This window comes from Hypomesus transpacificus, chromosome 6 (genome assembly GCF_021917145.1).
Source record: "Hypomesus transpacificus isolate Combined female chromosome 6, fHypTra1, whole genome shotgun sequence".
NCBI lineage: Eukaryota > Metazoa > Chordata > Actinopteri > Osmeriformes > Osmeridae > Hypomesus > Hypomesus transpacificus.
This window is the reverse complement of record NC_061065.1, coordinates 12,475,412-12,498,130: the sequence shown is the minus strand read 5'-3', so window position 1 is coordinate 12,498,130 and position 22,719 is coordinate 12,475,412. Positions and strand designations below refer to the sequence as shown.

The 22,719-nt window shown below is 42.7% G+C and overlaps 1 protein-coding gene across 4 annotated transcripts; it reads left to right on the top strand.

Annotated features, from left to right (window-relative positions):
• Positions 1–1,207: 1,207 nt before the first annotated feature.
• LOC124468525 (RAC-alpha serine/threonine-protein kinase) lies at positions 1,208–22,653 on the top strand. Of its 4 annotated transcripts, none has more exons than XM_047021304.1 (14): positions 1,209–1,369; positions 5,958–6,047; positions 8,324–8,511; positions 13,121–13,249; positions 13,734–13,845; positions 15,951–16,077; positions 16,551–16,682; positions 16,851–16,916; positions 17,203–17,397; positions 17,687–17,815; positions 18,115–18,329; positions 18,570–18,657; positions 18,958–19,060; positions 19,459–22,653. In XM_047021304.1, exons 3-14 carry the CDS (start codon positions 8,466–8,468, stop codon positions 19,536–19,538), a joined length of 1,422 nt encoding a protein of 473 aa, XP_046877260.1. In that variant the 5' UTR covers positions 1,209–1,369; positions 5,958–6,047; positions 8,324–8,465; the 3' UTR covers positions 19,539–22,653. The 4 variants fall into 4 exon arrangements, with proteins under 4 accessions (XP_046877256.1, XP_046877260.1, XP_046877258.1 ...); XM_047021302.1 differs by lacking the exon at positions 1,209–1,369 and adding an exon at positions 5,262–5,391; XM_047021301.1 differs by lacking the exon at positions 1,209–1,369 and adding an exon at positions 5,262–5,840.
• The last annotated feature ends 66 nt before the right edge of the window (positions 22,654–22,719 follow it).

Below are 22,719 nucleotides of genomic sequence, written 5' to 3'. Positions count from 1 at the left end.
ATGATAAAAAAGAAATCAATTAAATAAAATAAAATGGATCATATATGTAGATAGAAGTTATTATCTTCTGTTGACACCAATGTTTTATCATTGGTGTCAACAGGAAATAATAACTTTAAATGTATTAATAACAAGAATGATGACCAAATAAGAAATATAAAAAACTCCCAAAATAATTGGTTTTTGTCTCAATAAAATATACACCAAAACACCAAAAGCCTTAAAGACCACCTTTAAATACATTCTAATCAACACCACTAACAAACCCATATATCAACTTATGAGTGTTTCGAAAATGGAGCAGTTTTCCAACAACAAATATCTTATGAAGTGAGCCTGTGTTTCTTGTATTTGAGCCAGATGAATGGAAGTCTTTTGTCCTGCTGGCAAGAGCCCCCTCCTCAGACTTCTTGTTTGCAAGCTGGGGCTCTGACAGGGGATTTCCTCTAGGTGAAAAAATAACCTACAGACGTGTATCATTGCAATGACTTGTTATCGAAACTACTGGTGCTCTCAACGTGGCACGTTAACACTTCCACACACAGCATGAGCACAGGCACACGTACAGTTTATACTCTTAAAATAGTGAAACCACATAACACATTGTATAGCATCCAATAAATGTGAAGAGAACATGTTTTGCCTAAGAGCTCTACAACCCTAAAGGCTGTACTGTTAATGCTGATGAAAATAACATTCAGACAACGTTATTCTTTGTCTAATCATGTCTGCTGTCAAAGATACTTTATGTGCAAAAACTGTTTTTACGTTAGACTTTTTTCACATGATTTTTGAAGATTTAGGGTCATCTAACTGGTTCATTCACTGACAAACAATCCAGGGTTTATGAATGAAATTAAGTTAAAAAAATTGTAATTTCTCTCACTTCATTTGTGAAAAACACTTTGTCATGGATGCTTAGTGTTTAGGTTATGGATATATATTTATTTAAAAATTGCAAACAAATGTTTGAACAAATCGAGCAAACACATCTCACTACTGTCATTACAACCAACGGCCCTCCCAATAATAAACACTGTAATATGTCTGCAGTGATGACAATCCATGCTTTGATTCTGATATGCTTTTATTCTCTGTCATTGTTAGTCATGATTGCAAGGCACACATTGAACTCTGGATCGAGGGGAAAAGGCAAATGAGGTGACGGTACCTGTAAAAGGGCGGCTTTAGGACCCAGGAGGGATTCGGATGTCGATCAGACACAAGGCTTGGTTGGTATAATGAGAGAACGACCGTAGACTTCGTGTCCACGAGGATACATGAATCAGAAATACGCATGGACATAGTTCCTGAATAAGTTCTCAAATAATTATAACAATGTTCCGGAATAACGTTTGAATTGTTCAAGGTACAGTATTGAGTTTAATTTCTTTATTCATTATTGACGTCTCTCAGTCAAAAAAGGGTAGTTCCCATTGTAGTTATTGGGATGCGGATATCTTCACCCCATCCGCTGTGCTGGTAGGCCTACAACTCTTGTCAAAAAATTGAAACATATTACATTTTATAAGAATTTAAGAAAACGAGTTGAAGGTTTAATTCACCAGGTTATATGCTTCATTTTTACGTGCATAGCCTTTATTGTAATTGAACTTGCCATCCTTCTCCATAGGATATCAACAATAGCCTACAGCTTACCTCACAAAGAATGTTTGTAAAACATTTTTAGCAGATCATGCAGCCAACGTTTTTTTTGGTTAAAATGAAGGACCTTCAAGCTCATGTTTACCCCAATGTTTTGCAACCCCGGACGAGTGAATCGATCTGCCGCCGTATCAGTGCAATTGGTGACAAGTACGACAAAATAAGTTTCCCCCCTCTTTTCAAGCTTAAAGCCTATATACAGTATTGAAACTTTGAGGATTACAATAAGGCGGTTGTTTGTTGGCGTGATGCTTTGAAACTACAATTATGAATAGAACAACTGCAGAGGATGTTCCATTGACTGGTTTTCTTCATTGTCTCGTGAACGTACTGCGAGAGAACAAGGAAGCAGCCTTTTGCAGTAACACGTGTGATAGGCTACTGTATTCGTACTGTAACAATGATACTCACTTTTAAAGATGGGGAAACATTCTATTATTGTTCAGGATGGCAGTCGCTTAGTGTATGGATAGAGGGAAACAGTAATTGACATTATAGATCGTGCAGTAAGTAAATGCGAAGCTCCGGATAAGAACAACCTACTGTTATTGAAACTAAAAGTGAGGTGCTTATTTTCAATCGATCTGGATATCATTCATGCTTCTGTAATATACATGTGTGGCTTTGCATTGTTAAACCGTCACTGGATGGATAACTATGTAGCATATATTTCATGTTGGCAATTCATTACGTCTTGACAAAAGCAAGAAAATGTAACCGTACATTATCTTCAATACTTCAGCACATTTAAGGAATTTGCATAGGCCAACCATCAGACAGTGTCACTACAAATTGTACTGAAATTATATGCAGGTACAGATATAATTTCATTTTTTGACCACATCTAACACAGCTTTACTCTTTCAAAGAGTTGAGATTTATGCTTTGTTTCATGCTAAGTCAAAAACAAAAGTACTTTAGTAACATTGGTTGAGCACACTGAGATTTTCATACTGTACATCATAACTATTTGACATTGTCCTCTTACAAAACCAGTGTTAGCCCTAGTCACGCAACTGTACTCATCACATCCCTGAAATCTGGCACTTGAATGGGGATTATCTTGAGAATGACACACTCAGTCAGTCAGTCACTCACAGACACAGCAAGGAGGTCAGACAGGATTCAAGACAGATTTGTGTGATGCCAGAGTGGCATTGCCATTTCCTCAGTGAAAGAAAGGGCTCACAGTACACAAAAATAGCTGTTTTAATCGAATTGGTCTGAGCTTCTGACCCTGTTAATAATAATAGACTGTGACAATATGGATGTCTAGATGTTAGACAAGTGTCTGGCTGACAAAACGGTTTTGTTTCCTGTTGGAGTGGGGCTGTAAAGTTACATGGACCGTGTTTGCCTGTGGATGTAAATATGCCACTGATCTTATCTTGAGTCCAAGGAATGCCACTGGAATGTGCTGTGGTACAGGCAAGTGTATTGTACTGGGTAGAGCAGCAAGACGCTCAGATGAGGCTCAGATGAGGCTCAGATCTGGCAATTGGCTGAAATCCCATGTGCACACACACACACACACACACACACACACACACACACACACACACACACACACACAGCTTGCCACATGACAGTTCGACAACAGGTCCGTCGCTTCCACTCAGAGCCCTCAAAGCTCTTCAGTGTTTCTGTGTTTGGAGAAGATAACACCGGTATGTCCTATACCCAGAATGCACTCAGAGGTCAAGGAGTAGGGCAACATGAAGGATATCAGTCCAGCAAGATGTCAACATTTTGAGGATTGCAGCCCAATTGTATAGACACCCACGTTTTCAGAGAATGTCTGAGAAATCAATGGAATGAATTTCAATTGTTTGTCCCATTACTAAATCTGTAAAATTCTTGTCTTATTAAGCACAAATCCCATTAGCCAGCATGTTTAACTAAGATTGAAGCCCCATCGGTCCAAAGGTTTATTTATTGTAATTTCCTGATGTGTATTTGATCAGGAAACAGGCTAGTTCTCCTGAAGAGACACTGCTGACTAATTGCATAAAAAACCCTGTTAGCCCAACTTCACGCTCGTCAGAAAAATGTGGCATCTTACTCAACGCTGTCCATTTGAGACAGAGGGGGACGGCTGTTGCTTAGTTACCTAACATAAAAGCAAACAACTCTCTAAAAGCTGTAATTCAGAGGCAAGCAGCCCTTGTCCAGAGTCATTAGAATTCAATGGATGAATCTGGAAATTAGTTTTATATTTGGGTCCTGTAAATGGAAATCCGGCGTCTATTCTGATCACCCACACATTGTTCCTTGTTGTCTCAGCCCGTTCTGAACATTAATGATTAACTCAAAGGTTATCGATAGGCTTGCTTTTCAAGCTATAGACAAACATGTTCGACATATTAGCGAAAGTGAAGCCGGCTGCTCCAAATGGATGCTTCAAGCAGCCGCTTGTTGCCCTTCTGCACACCTCAAAGGTTCACTTTCTCTGGTGAATCTTTGTCTTGCGTTTCATCTATCTGTTAAATGATTCACAGCAGGACATGCCCTGTCAAAGAAAGCCATATCCAAAAACAATGGTTTATGTGGGGTGGAGTTCCTGCACGGTGCAGATTCATACAAACCATCACTGTCTAAGAACCTGGGCTGCACTTCAAATACTAAATGGCTTTGATTCATCCTGAAATCCACAGCAAGGGACAGACAGTCCAGAGTTAATATAGAATAGAATTGCTGGCAGTTTGGTAATAATTTGATTTGGGTGTATTGATTTAGTGACATAAAGAATAAAGTCATTGTACATTTTTTGCCAAACTGACAAATTATTTGGCTCTGTTTACTCAAACTATTGACAAAAAGCAGGTTCTCTGGAAAATCCTTCCTGGGCTCCACAGTCACCACCTCTCGCCTCTGAAAGGGCGGACAAGCTCTGTACCAGCGGGATGGACCCATTGAACCCTGTTCACCGTGACCCCAAAAAGAATCCCGCCGCACGCTGCAGCAGAGCCACATATCAGGGCTACAGTAGCGTCATGCTACAGAGAGTTCCGTCCACCGGCGTCTCCTGAACCCCAGCTGTGGATCTGAGAAAGAAGTGCAGCTGCGTGGCATGCTGAAAAGCCCCATCCTCTGCCTGTCCCCCCTCCAAACCCCCCCGCCCCTCCCTCTCCGTCTTTCCCTCTTTCGTCTTTTTATCCGCTCTCTTCCGGCGAGCAAGGGGCAGAAATGGCGAGGTGAGGTGGTTGGGAGGTACGACGGCGGCGGCGGTGCTGTTTGCCTCCTAGCCCCCCTAGCCCCCCCCTCCCCTCCCTCCACCTACCCACCACACACATACACCTCCCTCCCTCCCTGTCGGTCTTCCTCTCTTCCATCGTTCTCGGCTGCTTTCTTCCTCCCGGCTCTCCTTCTCTCCCTCCCACTCGGCCACGTGATCGGCTGTGAGGGCGTTGGGTTCGTTCGAGTGCTGCAGTGAGGGAGTGTATGGATGTGTGCGTGTGTGTGTGTGTGTGTGTGAGAGAGGGAAAGGGAGCGAGTGTTTTGGCTGTGGGCCCAGTCTCTTTTTTTATTTTTTTTTCTCCGCAGCCTGTCGGCAGTGGTAGGGTGGGCGGGCGGGCGAGCAGGAGGCTGGGTGGGGAGGAGGAGGGCCTCTGGGCTGCAGCAGTGTGCCGGTGGCTCCCTGAACCAGTGGGGAATGTCAGTGAGAGGTCCCAGGACAGTTGTGTGTGTGTTTACATTTGTCTAAACATGCCCGATGAGCAAGCACCGGTGGGGCGCTGAGCATATTTGTTTGGTTTGCGTGATAATTATGCTCCTAACAAGTTTTTTTTACTTGAATCGTGCATAGAGTTTGCGTGCCCTATATTTGTTTAATTTGTCTCTATAGGCGTGTTTTTTCCCCCAAAAGTGTTTCTGTGATGGTGGGCTCTAGGCTACGTTTTAGCAATTGGATACTATTTGTCTTGCTTGTTTTTGTGCGTCCATGTGCTGTTGGAAGCTTGTTTCAATTCATACATTGTGTGTGTGTGGGGGGGTGTGCGCTTGTGTGTGTGTGTGTGTGTGTGTGCCTGGACTCTGCGCGGTATCTGCAGCTCTGGGGTGTGATCCACAGGGGCAAAAAGGGGCCCCTCATGTCGAGCTGTTGTTAAAGATTTCTCTCGTTCACAGGAACACTGTGTACTCTCAGTGCATTCCAAGAAGCCAGACATAGAGAAATGGTGGGGGGCGTGTGTGTGTGTGTGTGTGTGTGTAGAGGGGAGGGGGAGATGCAGCAGACGACAGGTTTCACAGTGCACTTGGTTTACCTTTTACTTGCTTGTGATCTCAACCAATAGGACCCTTGCAGCACCAACCGTTACTTTGAAGCTGTCTGAGCTCGAGGACAACAATTCACAGAAGGCGTTTGGTTTGAGATTCACCCCTAGGTACGTCTCCTGAAAATGTAACGAGCTGATGTCCTTCTCTATTGCCATCAGGAGTGTCTGTTTTTATCCAAGCCATGTGTTTGATGCCGTGCACAATATCCATCCCAACCATGCCGTCTACCACAGGGTTTATGGAACTTGGGAAAACGTAAGGAAATGTCCGCTAACTTTGACGGGCCACCAAGTCTAAACGGCATAACAGCAACACTTGCCCTGCCCGTCTCCCCTTCCTCCCCATCATTTAACCCTCTGCCTAGTCCTGTCAAGCTTCTTCCTGTGCTGCATGAGGGCTGTTTGACACTGGAGGCTCCTTGTACTGCAAGGCAGCAGAACTACAAAGGGCACCACAAGGTCTACGAGCATCATGGGCTTCCTGTTCTGCCGGCGCAGACAAAACATTGCAGCATTTGTCCAACCTCTCTCTCTCTGTCTGTCTCTCTCTGTATCTCTCTCTCTGTCTGTGTCTCTCTGTATCTTTCTCTCTGTCTATCTCTCTCTGTATCTCCCTCTTTCTCTGTCTGTCTCTCTCTGTATCTCCCTCTGTCTGTCTGTCTGTCTCTCTCTCTCGTGAGTTGTTGTCCAACCCTTGTAAACCCAGTTTGTTTGTAGAACGAGGCAGACATCAAGACAGCCTCCAGAGACCATCCAGACATCCAGAATGTTTTCACCTTTTTATTTTAATTTTATTTTTACACACCAAAACAGTATGAGTTAAATCCATTAAATAGTATGTGTATTGATAGCATAAAAATAAAATAAAAAAAATGGTCATGTCTCTTGTGGAGCCAGAGAGGAGACAAGGTACCCTACCTGAAAAGGAAACAGAGAGATGATGATTAGGATTGATCAGGTAAAATCACAGCATCGCTAATGGCTTGACCTTTTACACCGTCTGACGGGTTGGGTCAAACTGGGCTGTTTGTGCAGTTGAACTCCACTTCCCCTTTCAAATCGCCTTTGGATTTTGAACTGCGTATCAGTCAGCGTGTTGATGCAATGACGCTGACATTCTGTGGCAGTAAAGTCTATTGATGCTAGAGGGGTCCTTCAAAGGCCACATTTATGAACGTTTTTCCACACGACACACTTATCCAGTGGATAGGGTTTGATATCTGTAAATGTATGCAGACCATCAGGCTTTGAATTGGAGTTAGCGAAAGTGATTTACGTTTTTTGGTTATAATATATCTTAAGAGACCTCACACACTGTAGGCCTAGGCCTAGACATTTTCCACCCAGAAGAAAGATGCCGTTTCAAAGTATTGCCCTTCGGGAGACTTGATACAGCATGTCTCCCTACAGCATCAAATCTGCACCTGGTGTGAATAAAATATCGGATGAGCAGTAGCAGTAGCCTAGTGGTGAGCAGATTTTCTCCAGGCAAGGTGTCTCGTTGACAAGGATGTTCTGTGGCATGCGTGGGGTGTCCTTCAGCCCTACACACCACTAAGCTTCATTTCACCGACAGTACCCCACCCTCGTCTTCAAACAGTGCAGCCTACGGCCATACAGTGATATCATCTGAATAAACAATGCCGCCATTTTGACTGTTAGACTGGGTGTCCAACGCAGGACTTCTGTGAACACAGGATACGATTATACCCACAAATGCAACAATGTCAACCCGTGTTCCGCACTACACGTTTAGTATCAAGTGGCGCACAATAAGACCTAGTAGTATTTGCGTCACTGTACATCCGAGGAGTCTTGTCTTTTGTTTACTTATCTCTGCTAATATTATCACGGTTGTTTTTTCCCCTGGAACCACTGTTGTGAGCTTCTGAATGCCTCACATGTTAAGCGTGTCTAAAATTCCATTCACCTGAGGTCAGTTACCAAAGGCTCACATCCACCTGGTAGCACATTCATTACCGTTCCATGACATACTACTTTATAATATGCAACTGCGCCCCATGTCCAGAGAGGGTTATTATGAAGCAATATTTCCACTGTTGATAGATGGGGTGTATTTTAGCGAGGGTAGTCATAACAAGGTCGACTGATTTGACAGCTGTGAAAGGGTCTGCTTAGTTTAGGAATGTCCCAAAAATGTTTGCATCCCTGACTGTTGTCATCGTTCAAAAGGTCAGAGGCAGGTTTACATATTCAAAAAAACATTTTTACATAATGTATTTCTACGATTTGTAGGATGTCTCAATGCGTCTTTATTCACGTTGTGTACAGAGTTGGTCTGTGGAAATGGTGTTCGCGTAACGCCCCAAAAGAAGTTGAGTGAACCCTTTCATTTGAACAACCGTTTGTCTGTTTCCCAACAGGTCATCAGTGCTGGTCACCACAGATCATCTTCAACCAGTTGACAGCAGGGGTCCATAGTGGCGCATCTTTCAACGTGAAGCCGCCCCCCCCAAACAAACAGAATCCCTTCACCCCCACCCCCCATTCCTCTGCTGGGCCACCATGGGCGAAGTTGTCATAGTGAAAGAAGGATGGCTTCACAAACGAGGTAAAAATCCAGTTCGTTCCGACACCTTGTGATGCAAGTGACTCGGCTCCGACTTGAAATGTACCTTGATTTCAATTTGTACTTTGGAACGTAGCTACTCGTACATTTGGCATTGGAATGCTCGTTCTTATAATTTCACCAAAACATCCGTCTTCTTCAACAACACTATCTTCTCCACATCATTGTCTGTAGATCAATAGCCCTAGTAGCCTGCTCTTTTCTGGAATTGCTTCCTGTTGTTCCAGCTCCATTCACAGATAACCAGATCCTCAATGAAAGTGTGACAGTGTTTACAGCTCTAAAGAATGTTTACTGTTCTGAAGTATATTTATGGCCCTCCAGAATGTTCATGGTCTCTCCAAGACCACAGGCTTCACAAAGGTCCTGTGACTATGATTTTAATGACCTCTTGTTAGATTGACCATATTGTCGAATACAATGGCCTCGAATCAAAATCGGAGCAATGCCCAATTTTCCCAGGTTCTGCAGACACAAAGGGGACTCGAGTTGAAAGGGGCAGATGATGAAAAACCCACTTATGTATGAAACATTTGCCCATTATGGGGAAAATAATTGAATCATTGAACTCCAGAAGGTTGTTTTTCAACTTCAGCTCGTTATGTTCTGGATTAGTGTGTCTGTAGGTTTAACTACGGGTGCATTCATGACCCCAGCGTTGCCTCGTGTCTATTCCGGTCCTGTCTGGACTTGGAGTGTTTGTTTTTCACTTGCACCTGCTCCACCTTTGACCCCATCAGTGTTCTGTAAACAAAGAGTATGTCACCCCCCGCTGGATGACCTAACTGTCACCAGTGCATGCAATCCTTGCCTGTACACAGCTGTGAACCCTGACAGAACTGATTTCAGAATCAAGTTATTCAAAGACTTACTGACACTCTACAAAACAATACTTCCAGCTCCTTTAAAATGGCCATTTTCAACTATCTGTTCATTGTACTAGTTTGCTAGTGGCAGTTATTGCCAGTATTGTTTATGCCACCGCTGTACTGTATCCATTCTTCTGATGGGCCTTAGAGGCACCGCCGACCTTGCAGAGAAAGCAAAAGGGAGTGACTGAGAAGGGTGTGGCAACAGCGAAAAAGAAAAGAAAGTCCACAACAAGCACGTGTGTTGCAGCACCCTACACTGAGGAAGCTGAGCAGCGAATAGCCGGCAAGGCCACTGGGTTTTTATGGGAGGGCCCCCCTGATTCCCCTCCCTCCACAGCCTCGGTCAGTCAGACAGTCGGACAGTGTAGCGCTGTGGCTAGAAGTTGGGGGTCATCCCAGTTCAGCTATGCAGGCAGACACCACCCGGAATGGCTCTTGGCCGAGATGAAAAGGAACGCGGCCGACGCTGGATTTGTGCCGCTCGGCACGGCGGCGAGCCTGTTTTGCCCACAAGGGATTTCAGAGGGGCGGGGCGGGTGGGGGGGGGGGGCGGGTCGGGGGGGGGGGGGGGTAGTTGTGTGTGTGTGTGTTTGGAGAGGTAGGGTGCGGTACGATGCCGCTATGGTGACATCACCCATGGAAAAGTGAAGACTTTGGGGGTTTTACTGTCAGGCCTCTAGGATTTTGTTTTTCTTCGACTTTGTCTCGCCTTAGTCAACTTCAAAACAAACATGTCAGTCTGTAGCATTTGGCACCCGATCTAAACATTCAAAGGTGCGAATGAACCCTGCACAAAGTAGTTCATTACTGTACATGTTGAGCAGGGCGAGTTGTGTTAATGATTGTATAATACGTCAGTTCTTGTTGGATCTGGATATGGACTGACTGACTAGGGACTGCATGGCTCGAACATTTCCAAATGGCATTGGAAGGGGCGATGGTGGGATGGGTTCCATACTGTAGCTTCTGACGGAGTGTAGACTTTCCCCCCCTACTACACCAGGGGCTAATCAAAGCTACGGATGGATGCTCTTGATGACCTCTGAGACTTTTTTCACATTCAGATATCGTGGAGCCTAGCCAAGATGTTAGTCACCCGTTGGAAAAGCCTGCTCTGAGGAAAAACATCTGGACTCCTTTGGAATGGGTCCACCTTTCCCTTTTTTTAGCCAACATCTTAAAATGGCTGGGAGTCCTCCCATTCCAATCCCATGAGTCATACAAGACGAAGCAGAACAAGGTGGTTTTGGAGCGTGTCTCTCCGATCTCAAAGGCACCACTGTGGTGGGTTAGCTGGACCCACGCCTCACTAGACGATCTTGTCAAATGGTTAGCGCCCCAAACGGTGAGGCTAGCTAGCCTTGCGTCTAGGTGGGGTAGCCACACCTGCGTTCCTGTTGGAAGAACACAACTCCCTTCGTGTGTGGTTCCCAACCGTGCTCGACCACGCTTTCCATCAAAGCATTCCTTTGGCAAATGTTGTAAAGGAGACGGGGACACCGAGATCTGTCTGCAGAGAGTGGCGGTTGTGGTTCGTTGGGAGGGGTGGCTTGGGGATTAAGGGTGGGTAGGGGTTGGTCATGTACTGTAACAACGGGGTTAACTCAGTTTTGCCATTTAAAAAAGGCTAGCCATCCTTTCCCCAGAAACCCTCCCTTGTGCTGCTTCCTGAAATGGCAATGGGATTACCTCGATGCCAGAAGGACACAGTATTAGTTGCAGTTGTTCTTGTAAAGACAGTCAGCAACATATGAATCCTAAGGCTAAATAATCAGTCTCCTGCCAATCAATGCCTCCGTTCTAATAGCATTAGATCAACTCTGATGAAACACCAAATAACCATAAGACTTTAATGAGAGTGAGGTATATTGCAACAAATGCAACACAATGGCATTGAATGGCATGAATTATTGGTGCAAAAGCCATATCTACTGTTTACCTGTGTTGTTTGTTTGTACAGGAGGAAGTGTATTCTTATAATAAACCACACAGTTCCTTTGAAACCACATCCTCTTCCTCGCTGGGGAGGCGGCAATTGCAACTCTAATCCAAGCCAATCCAATGTCACTGCATGCAGCGTAAAGCCTGTTGGATCTATTATTTATGGGGTGTGGTGCAGGGGGGGGGGGGGGATCAATGGCCTAAAATTTATTTATTTTCTTGTTTCCTTTAAGGACAGGGGGGTTTTACAGTACATCCTTGTCAAAAATGTTGAGGTGAAGAGACCCATTAGATCCATCATGAATGCTCACTCAGTCACACACTTTTACACAAAAACACGCACACAGTGCACGCTAGCCTTCTAGAAGTGTCTTTAGGATGCATTGGATGAATATGGTGTCGACAAACACCATGCAAGACTTATTAAGAAAGAGATGGACAGTTGTGTTGTAGCAACGCTTGTTCATTAGCTCACTCTGTGCCCCAGGAGCATCCACATGCAGTGGTTGGTAATCTGTAAGGACTCTGTCTCTGTCAGTCTGTCATTTAGTCAGGCAGTCGAGCTGTTGTGCAAATCAAACATCCCATCGTGCTTGGTGAGACGGTTTATAAATGAGTCAGCAGCAGCAGATATAGCCTAACACTCGACTCGTCTGAGTTTTTTTTTTTTATGATTGTGGTGTTTACCCATGCTGTTAGTGTGTCACTTCCTGTTTTCTAGAATCTGGTTGGTGATTACCAGAAGTACTGCTGACCATATTTATTAAAAACTGGGTGAGACTCTGTTTACTAGGTGTTTTAAAGGTACAAGAAGTACTTTGTGGTCATTTGTTGTTATCTTGTCAAAACACTTGAAGATTCTCACATAAATACACCTCCTGTAAAACTGTCTCTTACAAGTTGAATAGTCCTTGTCTTGTTACCTTGTCAATGCTACTTGGTATCTACTTTTCATATAACTCAGGCAGATTGTAGTTTCTATTGAAACCAAGGCAATGTCTTCTACGTTTAAAAACAAAACAAAGGTTGAACACACCTTTGGCGGATATCGTTCTAAAGTAAACAAGGAACACACACACACCGCGGACATCAGTTAAAGGTATGGTCAACAATTTACACTCTTTACTGGTGCGATACACACTACGTAATGTACACTGCAGGCTACAGTGGGATTAAGTGAGTGTTTTGACAACATGAGAAGGAAATGGCTCTATGGAGGGGAAGTTCTGTTTTCGCAGAAACCACCAGGAGAAAGGACCCAGAAGCTTGCGGTCAGCCTGACTGTGAGAGTCTCAGACACAAACACACACACACACATACACACACACACACACACACACACATACACTTGTTGGACATTCCAGTAGAATAGCAACCCCTTGTGGCTGCAAATAGCTTTTAACTGTTTTCTTAAAATCAGCAAACAAAATGGTTTAAAATCACCCTCCTAATGCTTGCCTGGTATGATAGTGTTAAAGTCATGCTGGAAGAGAACTACTAGCCATTGGAAAATACTGATGTCGATCGCGATTGGAATGTCCCTTGAGATAAAATGTCACCTGCTCAACTGACATTTATGGGGAAGCCCCTTCTACTCAGAACTGTTGTTCTGGTATTCAATCATATCATACGTTTGTGTCCAGTCTGTTGTGTTGACAAAGTCTGTCAACAAAAATTGTTGCCGAGCCTGGTCAAGGGTACACAAGCCAAGCAAAAGGAAAGTAGATCTAACAACACAACCCTCTCTTGCTCTCTCCCTTTGTCCGCATCCCTCTCAGGAGAGTACATAAAGACCTGGAGACCGAGGTATTTCCTGCTGAAGAGCGACGGTACATTCATCGGGTACAAGGAGCGGCCGCAGGATGTGGACCAGCTGGAGACGCCACTTAATAACTTCTCAGTAGCTCGTGAGTTAAGCCTCCTCCTCGTGACTGGCTCCTAAACGCCTGGGTGGGGGGGGGGGCGGCGGCATCGTGGCGTCAATTGTAAATGGGAACCAATCAACGGGTCAGGTAGCCATGGCTTCCTATTTAGTTTTGGAGCAGAACATTTATCTCAAGGTCGATTTTGATTCGCCCTTTTTAGAAGCAATGTCACAAAGGGCTTATGTGTAAACTAGACTTGTGTAAACCATCCTACTCTCAAGGATTCATATTTAGTAGTTAGTTCATTTATTGGGGGTTACAGACAAGTTGTGCTTAATTACATGAAGATGATTACTCGGATTATTACTTAAAATTGTTCCATTATTATTATGACTCTTTATGACTGTAACTTTATGTCTTCAAGTCTTCTCCCTTTGTCCCCTTGCTGTGTGGCTAACCTCTCCCCTCTCTCTGGTGTGTGGATTTGCTCGCCGCCATTCTTCACCTCGCTCACTCCCTCGCTCAGAGTGCCAGCTGATGAAGACAGAGAGGCCAAAGTCCAACACGTTCATCATCCGCTGCCTGCAGTGGACCACTGTGATCGAGCGCACCTTCCACGTGGAGACCCCTGAGGAGAGGTGGGTTAGTTTAGTTTGTATGTAAACAACCACATGCACCTGGATTCACGTGTGTGTGTGTGTGTGTGTATATACAGTGCCCTCCAAAAGTATTGGAACAGTGAGGCGAATTCCTTTATTTTTGCTGTAGACTGAAAACATTTGGGCTTGACATCAAATAATGAACGTGAGACCAGAGATCAACGTTTCAGCTTTTATTTCCAGGTATTTACATCAGGATCTGATGCACAACTAAGAAAATATCACATTTTGTTTGAATCCACCCATTTGTCATGTGATCAAAAGTATTGGAACAGATATACTTAAAACATATTTAAGTGAATAAGACTTAATATTTAGTTGCAAATCCTTTGCTTTCAATAACTGCAGCAAGTCTGTGACCCATTGACGTCACCAAACTTTTGCATTCTTCCTTTTTGATGCTTTCCCAGGCTTTCACTGCAGCCTCTTTCAGTTGTTGTTTGTTTTGTGGGGTTCCTCCTTTCAGTCTCCTCTTAAGCAGGTAAAATGCATGCTCTATAGGGTTTAAGTCTGGAGATTGACTTGGCCAGTCTAATACCTTCCATTTCTTGCCCCTGATGAACTCCTTTGTTGTTTTGGCAGTGTGTTTTGGGTCGTTATCTTGCTGCATGATGAAGGCTCTGCCAATCAGTTTGGTTGCATCTTTCCTTAAATTGGCAGACAAAATGTTTCTGTAGACTTCCGAGTTCATTTTGCTGCTGCCATCATGTGTTACATCCTCAATGAAGATTAATGAGCCCGTCCCAGAAGAAGCCATGCAAGCCCAAGCCATGACATTACCTCCACCGTGTTTCACAGATGAGCTTGTGTGTTTGGGATCATGAGCAGTTCCTTTCTTTCTCCAAACTTTAGCCTTTCCATCACTTTGGTAAAAGTTAATCTTTGTCTCATCAGTCCATAAAACTTTGTCCCAGATTTTTTGAGGTTCATCTCTGTACTTTTTGGCAAATTCCAGCCTGGCCTTCCTATTCTTCTTGCTAATGAGTGGTTTGCATCTTCTGGTGTAGCCCTTGTACTTTTGTTCATGAAGTCTTCTGCGAACAGTAGATAGTGATACCTTCACTCCTGCCATCTGGAGGTTGTTGCTGATCTCACTACAGTTGTTTTAGGGTCTTTCTTTACAGCTCTTACAATGTTTCTGTCATCAACTGCTGATGTTTTCCTTGGTCTACCTGTTCGACGTCTGTTACTTAGTACACCAGTAGTTTTCTTCTTCTTCAGGACATTCCAAATGGTTGTACTGGCTATGGCCAATGTTTCTGCAATGGCTCTGATTGATTTTCCATCTTCTCTAAGACTCACAATTGCTTGTTTTTCACCCAAAGACAGCGCTCTGGTTTTCATGTTGTTTTCACCTCTGAATACAGTCTGCATAGACAAAACCTATCTTACCCAATCTGAACCTGAGTGTAGACATTCAGTGGTATTTATTGATTGAATAATGTATGTAATAGGACACACCTGGGCAACAAAACACACCTGTCAGTCACATGTTCCAATACTTTTGCTCACGTGACAAATGGGTGGGTTCGAACAAAAAGGTGATATTTTCTAATTTGTGCATCAGATCCTGATGTAAATACCTGGAAATAAAAGCTGAAACGTTGATCTCTGGTTTCACATTCATCGTTTGATGTCAAGCCCAAATGTTTTCAGTCTACAGCAAAAATAAAGGAATTGGCCTCACTGTTCCAATACTTTTGGAGGGCACTGTATAGTATGCTGTATACACAGTACTGTGCAAAAGTCTTTGGCACCAAAGAGATATTCAAGTGCAATGTTGAGGATTTTTGTTTAGTCTTTAAGCATTTCTTTAAGCATTATTTGCTTTACTTTTTAAATTCATTTTTTTAAGGAGTGCCTAAGATTTTTGTTGCACACACACACTGTATACACACACATTCATACAAAGCTTTGTGTGGCTGCGCAACCCTCATGGACTGTGACGGACATTATGCCCAATGCAAACGCCATGCTTATTTCACAATCTCACTTGAGAGGTAATGTATTCCAACAGCAAAAGTCCCCCATCAAATCATCCCTCTGTTCCATCATCCCCTATCCCATCATCCCTCTGTTCCCAGGGAGGAGTGGACGAAGGCCATCCAAACGGTGGCAGATGGGCTGAAGAAGCAGGAGGAGGAGAGGATGGACTCCTCGCCTGACCCCATGGACATGGACATGTACCTCACCAAACCCAGACTCAAAGTGGTACTGTATGCCTTCTCCTTTCAAGACCAGGGCTGAATAGTCATTGAATTCCCTTCCAATCCTATACGTATTTTGAGCCTACTTGAAATTACAGCTCAACATTGTTTAATCTGTTTAATGCAATTCACAAAAGTATAACAGCTAGGATTTTTGAAAGGATTTGATTGAGTATTCAATTCTAGACACAATTCCATGTCTTGGACTGTACTTGTCTATGAGGTTGAATGCTCAATACCTTTATTATGAAAATGCCGGCACAGTTAGTTTCTAGATCTGGCGATGCTTGTTGACAACCCTTAATCACAGCTGAACATTACTCCAAACCATGGACCATCAGGAGGATAGGGGTTCATATTGAAATTAAATATAGCCCTTTACCCCTTTTCTGTTCTTTGGAAATATGAATGATATTTGAATGTTACAGCACCTATTTGAAAATTCAGTCTCTCATTTTCTTTTCTCTTATTCCTCAGACTATGCACGACTTTGAATATCTCAAACTCCTGGGAAAAGGCACTTTTGGGAAGGTGATTCTAGTGAAGGAGAAGGCTACAGGCAAATATTACGCTATGAAAATCCTTAAAAAAGAAGTGATTGTAGCAAAAGTAAGTATGTGTGCATACTGTGTATATAGTATAATTTTATGTGAAGTAGGTATCGAATAATACAGTATGCATATGTTCATCCCTACAAAATTGAATAATTATTTGGGGAAAGTTCCTCTATTTTGGTAAATCCACAATGCTCATTCAGTTTGTGTTTGTATCTCCCAGGATGAAGTAGCACACACACTCACTGAAAACAGAGTACTGCAGAACTCAAAACACCCATTCTTGACAGTAAGACAAACCAATCTACTCATTTACTCCCCCTTTAATCACTGCAGACAGGCATTTTGTATTTCATTTTAAAACCATGTATGTTAGGTTCTGTAACAGTGTCTTCAAAGATAATGCTACAGTACATGTAACATGTGCCACAATAGAGCAGTACGTATTATTGGTATTTCAAAGCATTTTCCCTCATATTCACAAGTATGACTTCCATTCGTTGCATTCTACAACCGTGTTTAAGATCAATTTGACACATTTTCTGGTTCCTCTGTTTTTCCTCCCCCCACAAAAGGGTCTTAAGTATTCCTTCCAGACTCCTGACCGCCTGTGTTTCGTCATGGAGTACGCCAACGGAGGAGAGCTGTTCTTCCACCTGTCGCGAGACCGCGTGTTCTCTGAGGAGAGGGCCCGCTTCTACGGGGCCGAGATCGTGTCTGCGCTGCACTACCTCCACTCCGAGAAGAATGTGGTCTACCGGGACCTGAAGGTCAGATCTGTTTTGTGTTGGAAGAACCATCATGAGACTGGATTCAACTTGTCATAGAATTGTTTTTATTTGATTACGCATGAGATATGGGTCACTGTTGGGGTTAATTGACTGGATTACAGTTAAAGCTGGCTTTCCAGATGACCCCAGACACCAATTATGGAGCACTTGACCATAATTTGATAGCATTCCTAATCTATTCAATTATTACTAGCCAATAGTTCTAATTTAGATGATCGCGTTGAATATTATTTTTGCTGTCATTCATTGGGATCTTGTTTTTGTGTAGCTGGAGAATCTAATGCTGGACAAAGACGGCCACATCAAGATCACAGACTTTGGTTTGTGTAAGGAGGGCATCAAAGACGGGGCCACAATGAAAACCTTCTGTGGAACACCAGAATACCTGGCGCCTGAGGTAAAGATGCTTTTTTTTTTTACTCTTGAATTCCGTTGTTCAATTTAACAGGACAGTATTTTACTCACGCTCCCTTGTCCAGTTATTCAGTAGAAAAAGGAAATCTTGAGACAAAGAACATCAAAGATTTTTTTTTTTTGTGTTTTGTTTCAAACCTGTTTATTTTGGTCAGGTTAGATATGCGGTATATTCCTATGTACTGTAGATCATGATGAATACTGGACATGATTTGGCTCCATAACAAGAACATGAGTTTTGAAAAGCCTTAGAGTGGACATTCACACATCTTCCCCTCCCAGGTATTGGAAGACAACGATTATGGACGAGCGGTGGACTGGTGGGGTCTGGGTGTGGTCATGTACGAGATGATGTGTGGCCGACTGCCCTTCTACAACCAGGACCACGAGAAGCTGTTTGAGCTGATCCTCATGGAGGAGATCCGCTTCCCGCGCACCCTCGGGCCCGAGGGCAAGTCTCTACTGTCTGGCCTGCTGAAGAAGGACCCCAAGCAGAGGTGTGTGTTTGTGTGTGTCAGTGCTAAACTGGCCATGACATGCTGTGGCTGCCACAAGGTCCATTTCTTGCCCAATACCAAATGATGTCGAAAGAACGTTTTCCAGTACATCATTTCTATTTGTCCTTCAAACGTGATTGTATTGGTCAGCTTGGTTGAAACCTCAACTGTGCTCCTCTTCTCATGTTTTAGTTAGTATCAGTAAATAGTCTCATTTTGTGCTCCTTATGTAATCTATAGGTTAGGTGGAGGGCCGGATGACGCCAAGGAAATCATGCAACACAAGTTCTTTGCGGGGATTGAATGGCAAGACGTATATGAGAGAAAGGTACGTTGTCATATTGTAAATGTTTACAGGTAAACAGTACTGTAAAAAAATGTCTGATCTCAGAAAGAATTATTTGAAAAATAAAACGAACTAAATATTGCTCTTGTCCACTGACACACTTAATGCACAAGACTAAAAAAAGAAACATCGAAAACAACATTTACGTGAGATGTGTGCGAAGATGTTTGCACAGTACTGTTCATAAACAGCGAATTAAGATTGGCTTGCAGCTAATTGACGTTTCATGATATGCTCGTAGAACAGGATCTCATTGTAATGAATCCTTCCCTGTCGTCTTAGCTGGTTCCACCATTCAAGCCCCAGGTCACCTCGGAAACGGACACACGCTATTTTGACGTGGAGTTCACAGGCCAAACCATCACCATTACGCCTCCTGGGCAAGGTACAGTATTTCTCATTTCAACTCTAAATGAAGTGTTGCTATCGTTACATTTAACGTAATTCTACTGCTATTTCGACTTTTGACTCGCTGTGATCCGCTTTTGATGGATGTGCAGCCAGCTCCCGCTGTTTTCAAGTCCAAGGACTCCACCTTGTGGCTGTATGTTCACACTACAATAAATCTGATCAGAATACGGTTTATTGCCAAGTTAGTTTACACATACAGAGAATTTGCTTTGGCAGGGTGGTGCATAACAACAAGCATCAATAAATCCCAACTTCTTGTATGCTTTGTTTGATTGCTTTAGTTATAGAGGCGAAAACTGCACTCTGGAATGAACACAGGAGACATTCAACAACTGTTCAACAACTCATTGTCCGTGTCTCTCTTTATCCTAGATGATAACATGGAGTCTTTCGATAGCGACAGAAGACCCCACTTCCCACAGTTCTCCTACTCCGCCAGTGGGACTGCCTAAAGACTTAGACCATACATTTCGCCCCCCTCATCTTTTGTCTAATGGACCACAATCTTCAGTCTCCACCCAACCTCCTGCGATCCCTTCCTCCCGCGTTCCCCAACTGCGACACATCTACATGGGCCATCAGAGACCTCAATCATGTTTGTTTCCTGTCATCATTGTTTGTTATCATGCTGGGATGATTGGACTGCTTCACAAATCTCGAGGGTAGTTCTTCTATCGCTGTCTCCTGACCTTCTCGAGCACGGAGTCCCTGAAGGAATCCACCTTGTCTTCAATAGGTCTATATCCTCTAGTGAGTCCAGTTGATAGTGAGGAGACAAGGAGAGAAGACTACTGTAGAACGATATCCACTCTCCAGCCTTTTTAAATATAGTTATTTATATTGCTTTAAGGGTAGGGGTGTCAGCTGCACAGCAAAACACCTGAGGTAAAGGAGTCAAGATGTCTAAGGTGCAGCAACAGTTGACTATAAGAATATACAAACGGACACGACAATTAGTTTACTTCAAGTGGCTTGCCTCAAACAAGAAGCACGGTCACCGTCAAACGACTAGTTTCTCGAAACGGTACACTGTCAAGCTAGTTGGACAGCTTTGTTACTTTGTAAGTCGGTTTTAACATGGAGCCAAGGAAACACCAATTTGTTGGTTTTAAAGTAGTCATCCTCCTTCCCTACTCCATCTTAGTCTAGTGTGATTCATCACTGCCATTCAGCTTCCAAACACTCCACTGTTTGTGAGGGGTAACACTAAATATCTCTACTTGCTCTCCATGCCTTCTTAATGATGAGGAATGTGCCTGCCTTCTAGTATGCAGAAGAACTAGATCACAGAGCTAGTCCACAGAGTCCATGGTATTGGCTGTTACATCAATATTGTTCAGTTCTTATCTCTGTTTCTCGCACCATTCAGCCTGTGCTTGAGGATAATAGTTACTTAATTGTAATGTATCAGAAAACATGTCTGGGAATATGGCATTCCTATGTCCGTGAACTGTTGCTGTCATACGATTATGATGCAGCCCTTGTCAAGTCCAACTTTACGAGGCATCATAATTGTTTAAAATTGGGAAATGTTTAATTACGCAGATGTGGCAGTCTCCAGGTGCAGGTTTTTTTTATAATCGAATCAAACTACAGTACGGAAGACATGTATTCTGATACATCCATTTACCGTGGAAGAACTGGATGTACATATTTGTTATGCTAGACAGGCCACTATTCTTAGTTTTAGGGAATCAATGTACTTTATGAAAAATCATGGTAAAGGCGCTATCGTTCAAAGAACCTTTTGAGCTGGTCGTTTTAATTATTAGAATTTTTTGTGATTTCCCAATCAAAGCAAAACACACATGGAACTTCAACGGTCATTAAATAGCTAGCAGACTGCCATTAGGCTTGCTAGAAAAGAGAGAGGGAAAAAATTATATAAGATGCCTTTTTCAACCAGCATGACCTTGAATGCTGATGCCTGCATGGCTTAAACGTACTAATCTGATGCTCAATCACAAATAAATTGTTCTAGTATTAAAATGATAGTAACAAACCAGTTGCTTTACATATCTTGGAAAAAGAGCACAAGCCACATGCTGTCCTAAAAAAATTAGTTGAGTTGAAAATGAGAAATGTTATTAGTAGACCGTGAGAAAGGAACAGTTTACATGATTCCTAACACTTAGAGGGGCCAATGCATGCTCAAGAACACAATCAAGAGTTAACTATAATCTCATTTCTCCTCACCCAGGTGGCAACATATTCTGAGGAAAAGTAACTTGTTCAGAGTTGGCATATACTTTAGTGAGACTATCTGGACTGTGTCAAATACGTGCAATAAAAAATACGTGGCTAGCATCCTCAAAAGGGCAAGGAGGGGTACTACACTCCATTATGTCTCTTTTTGTCCCATTATATTTCTGTTTGTAAGCAGACTGGTGCATATTGGAAAATGGAACTGCCGTCAAGGTATTACAATTAGGTGGCAACAAAACAAAAATAATTGGGGGAGGACTTGGAATAGGGAGTGCAAATACAACAATTTTAAATGAATGTCTTTTCTTTGTTGCTAGAACTGTGACCAAAGTCTTGTTTAGTTTTTATGTCGTACAAAACCTCACCTTTTGTCTCACCCTCACCTTAACTAATATTACAAAGTAGGGACGAAAATTGTACTTCCCGAAAGGCAGGTATACACACCTTTTGGGATTCATTGTGTGAATGTTCTCCTCTGCGAAGACGCAGACCCTGATATTTACCAGAACTGGTAGTTCTCAAAAGTATATGTGGTTTTCTCTGTACATTTTTTGTTTTCCAAATCCTTTTACAACTATTGGGCATTTTTATCGCCAATGCATTTAGCAATGCCTCAGTGAGGCTACTGTTACAAAACAGACACAGATAGCTAGTGGTGCAAAGGGAGCATGCAAGCTGAAACATATTTGTAATTTTGTAAAAGATTAGGACGAGATCCATTAAGAGTTGACCACAGTTCATACATTCATACTGTGTACTCGATAAGGAGTTTGTACCCTATGAGGAACAAAGACTAAATTATTTTTTCTTCACATGACTCTAAATTGTTTCAGATGTTAGTGGTGTCTTCATTGTCTTAATCAAATCCAAGAGAGGACAATCCACATTTGCTTTGAATTCATTCAGTGAAGAATACAAAGTCCAAACATTGGGTTTGCCGAGCACTACCCTATGGAAACAAGTGATACCCCTTTTTTTTGTGGGAAAACAATTCAAAAGAGATTTCCTTGAATATGGAATAGTTAATAAAACATGTTCATGAATGTAAAACTAATTTAATATTTGTCCCATTCCATTTTGTATGTTTTTTGTAACTTTATTTACATTATTTTTACTTTCATATTTTAATTATTGCCCTTTTGTTGTTAATTGACATTAAATGGAAAATGGTGATTTGCCATTTAAGTTGAGCAAAATGTTAAAACAACCGCTCTTTAAGTTATTACCCTTGCAGGCCCCTGTGGTAGTAAATCGATGAGTGCACCAACTTTTGTGAACAAAGAACAACATTTTATTTAGTGTGTTGTTTGCTTATGTGGCATTATTTTTCATTTGGATAAAATAAAGAATTTTTGGACAAAATATGATGCATGGTTCTGTTTAGTGTGTAATGCACAAATATAATATTGCTCATTATTGAATGTAGAA

Excerpts from the sequence above, each read along its gene's own strand:
- LOC124468525 (XM_047021300.1), top strand. The coding sequence starts at position 8,466 with ATGGGCGAAGTTGTCATAGTGAAAGAAGGATGGCTTCACAAACGAG. Across the intron at positions 13,250-13,733 it reads TAATAACTTCTCAGTAGCTC|AGTGCCAGCTGATGAAGACA; the intron begins GTGAGTTAAGCC and ends TCCCTCGCTCAG. Across the intron at positions 18,330-18,569 it reads AAGAAGGACCCCAAGCAGAG|GTTAGGTGGAGGGCCGGATG; the intron begins GTGTGTGTTTGT and ends TGTAATCTATAG.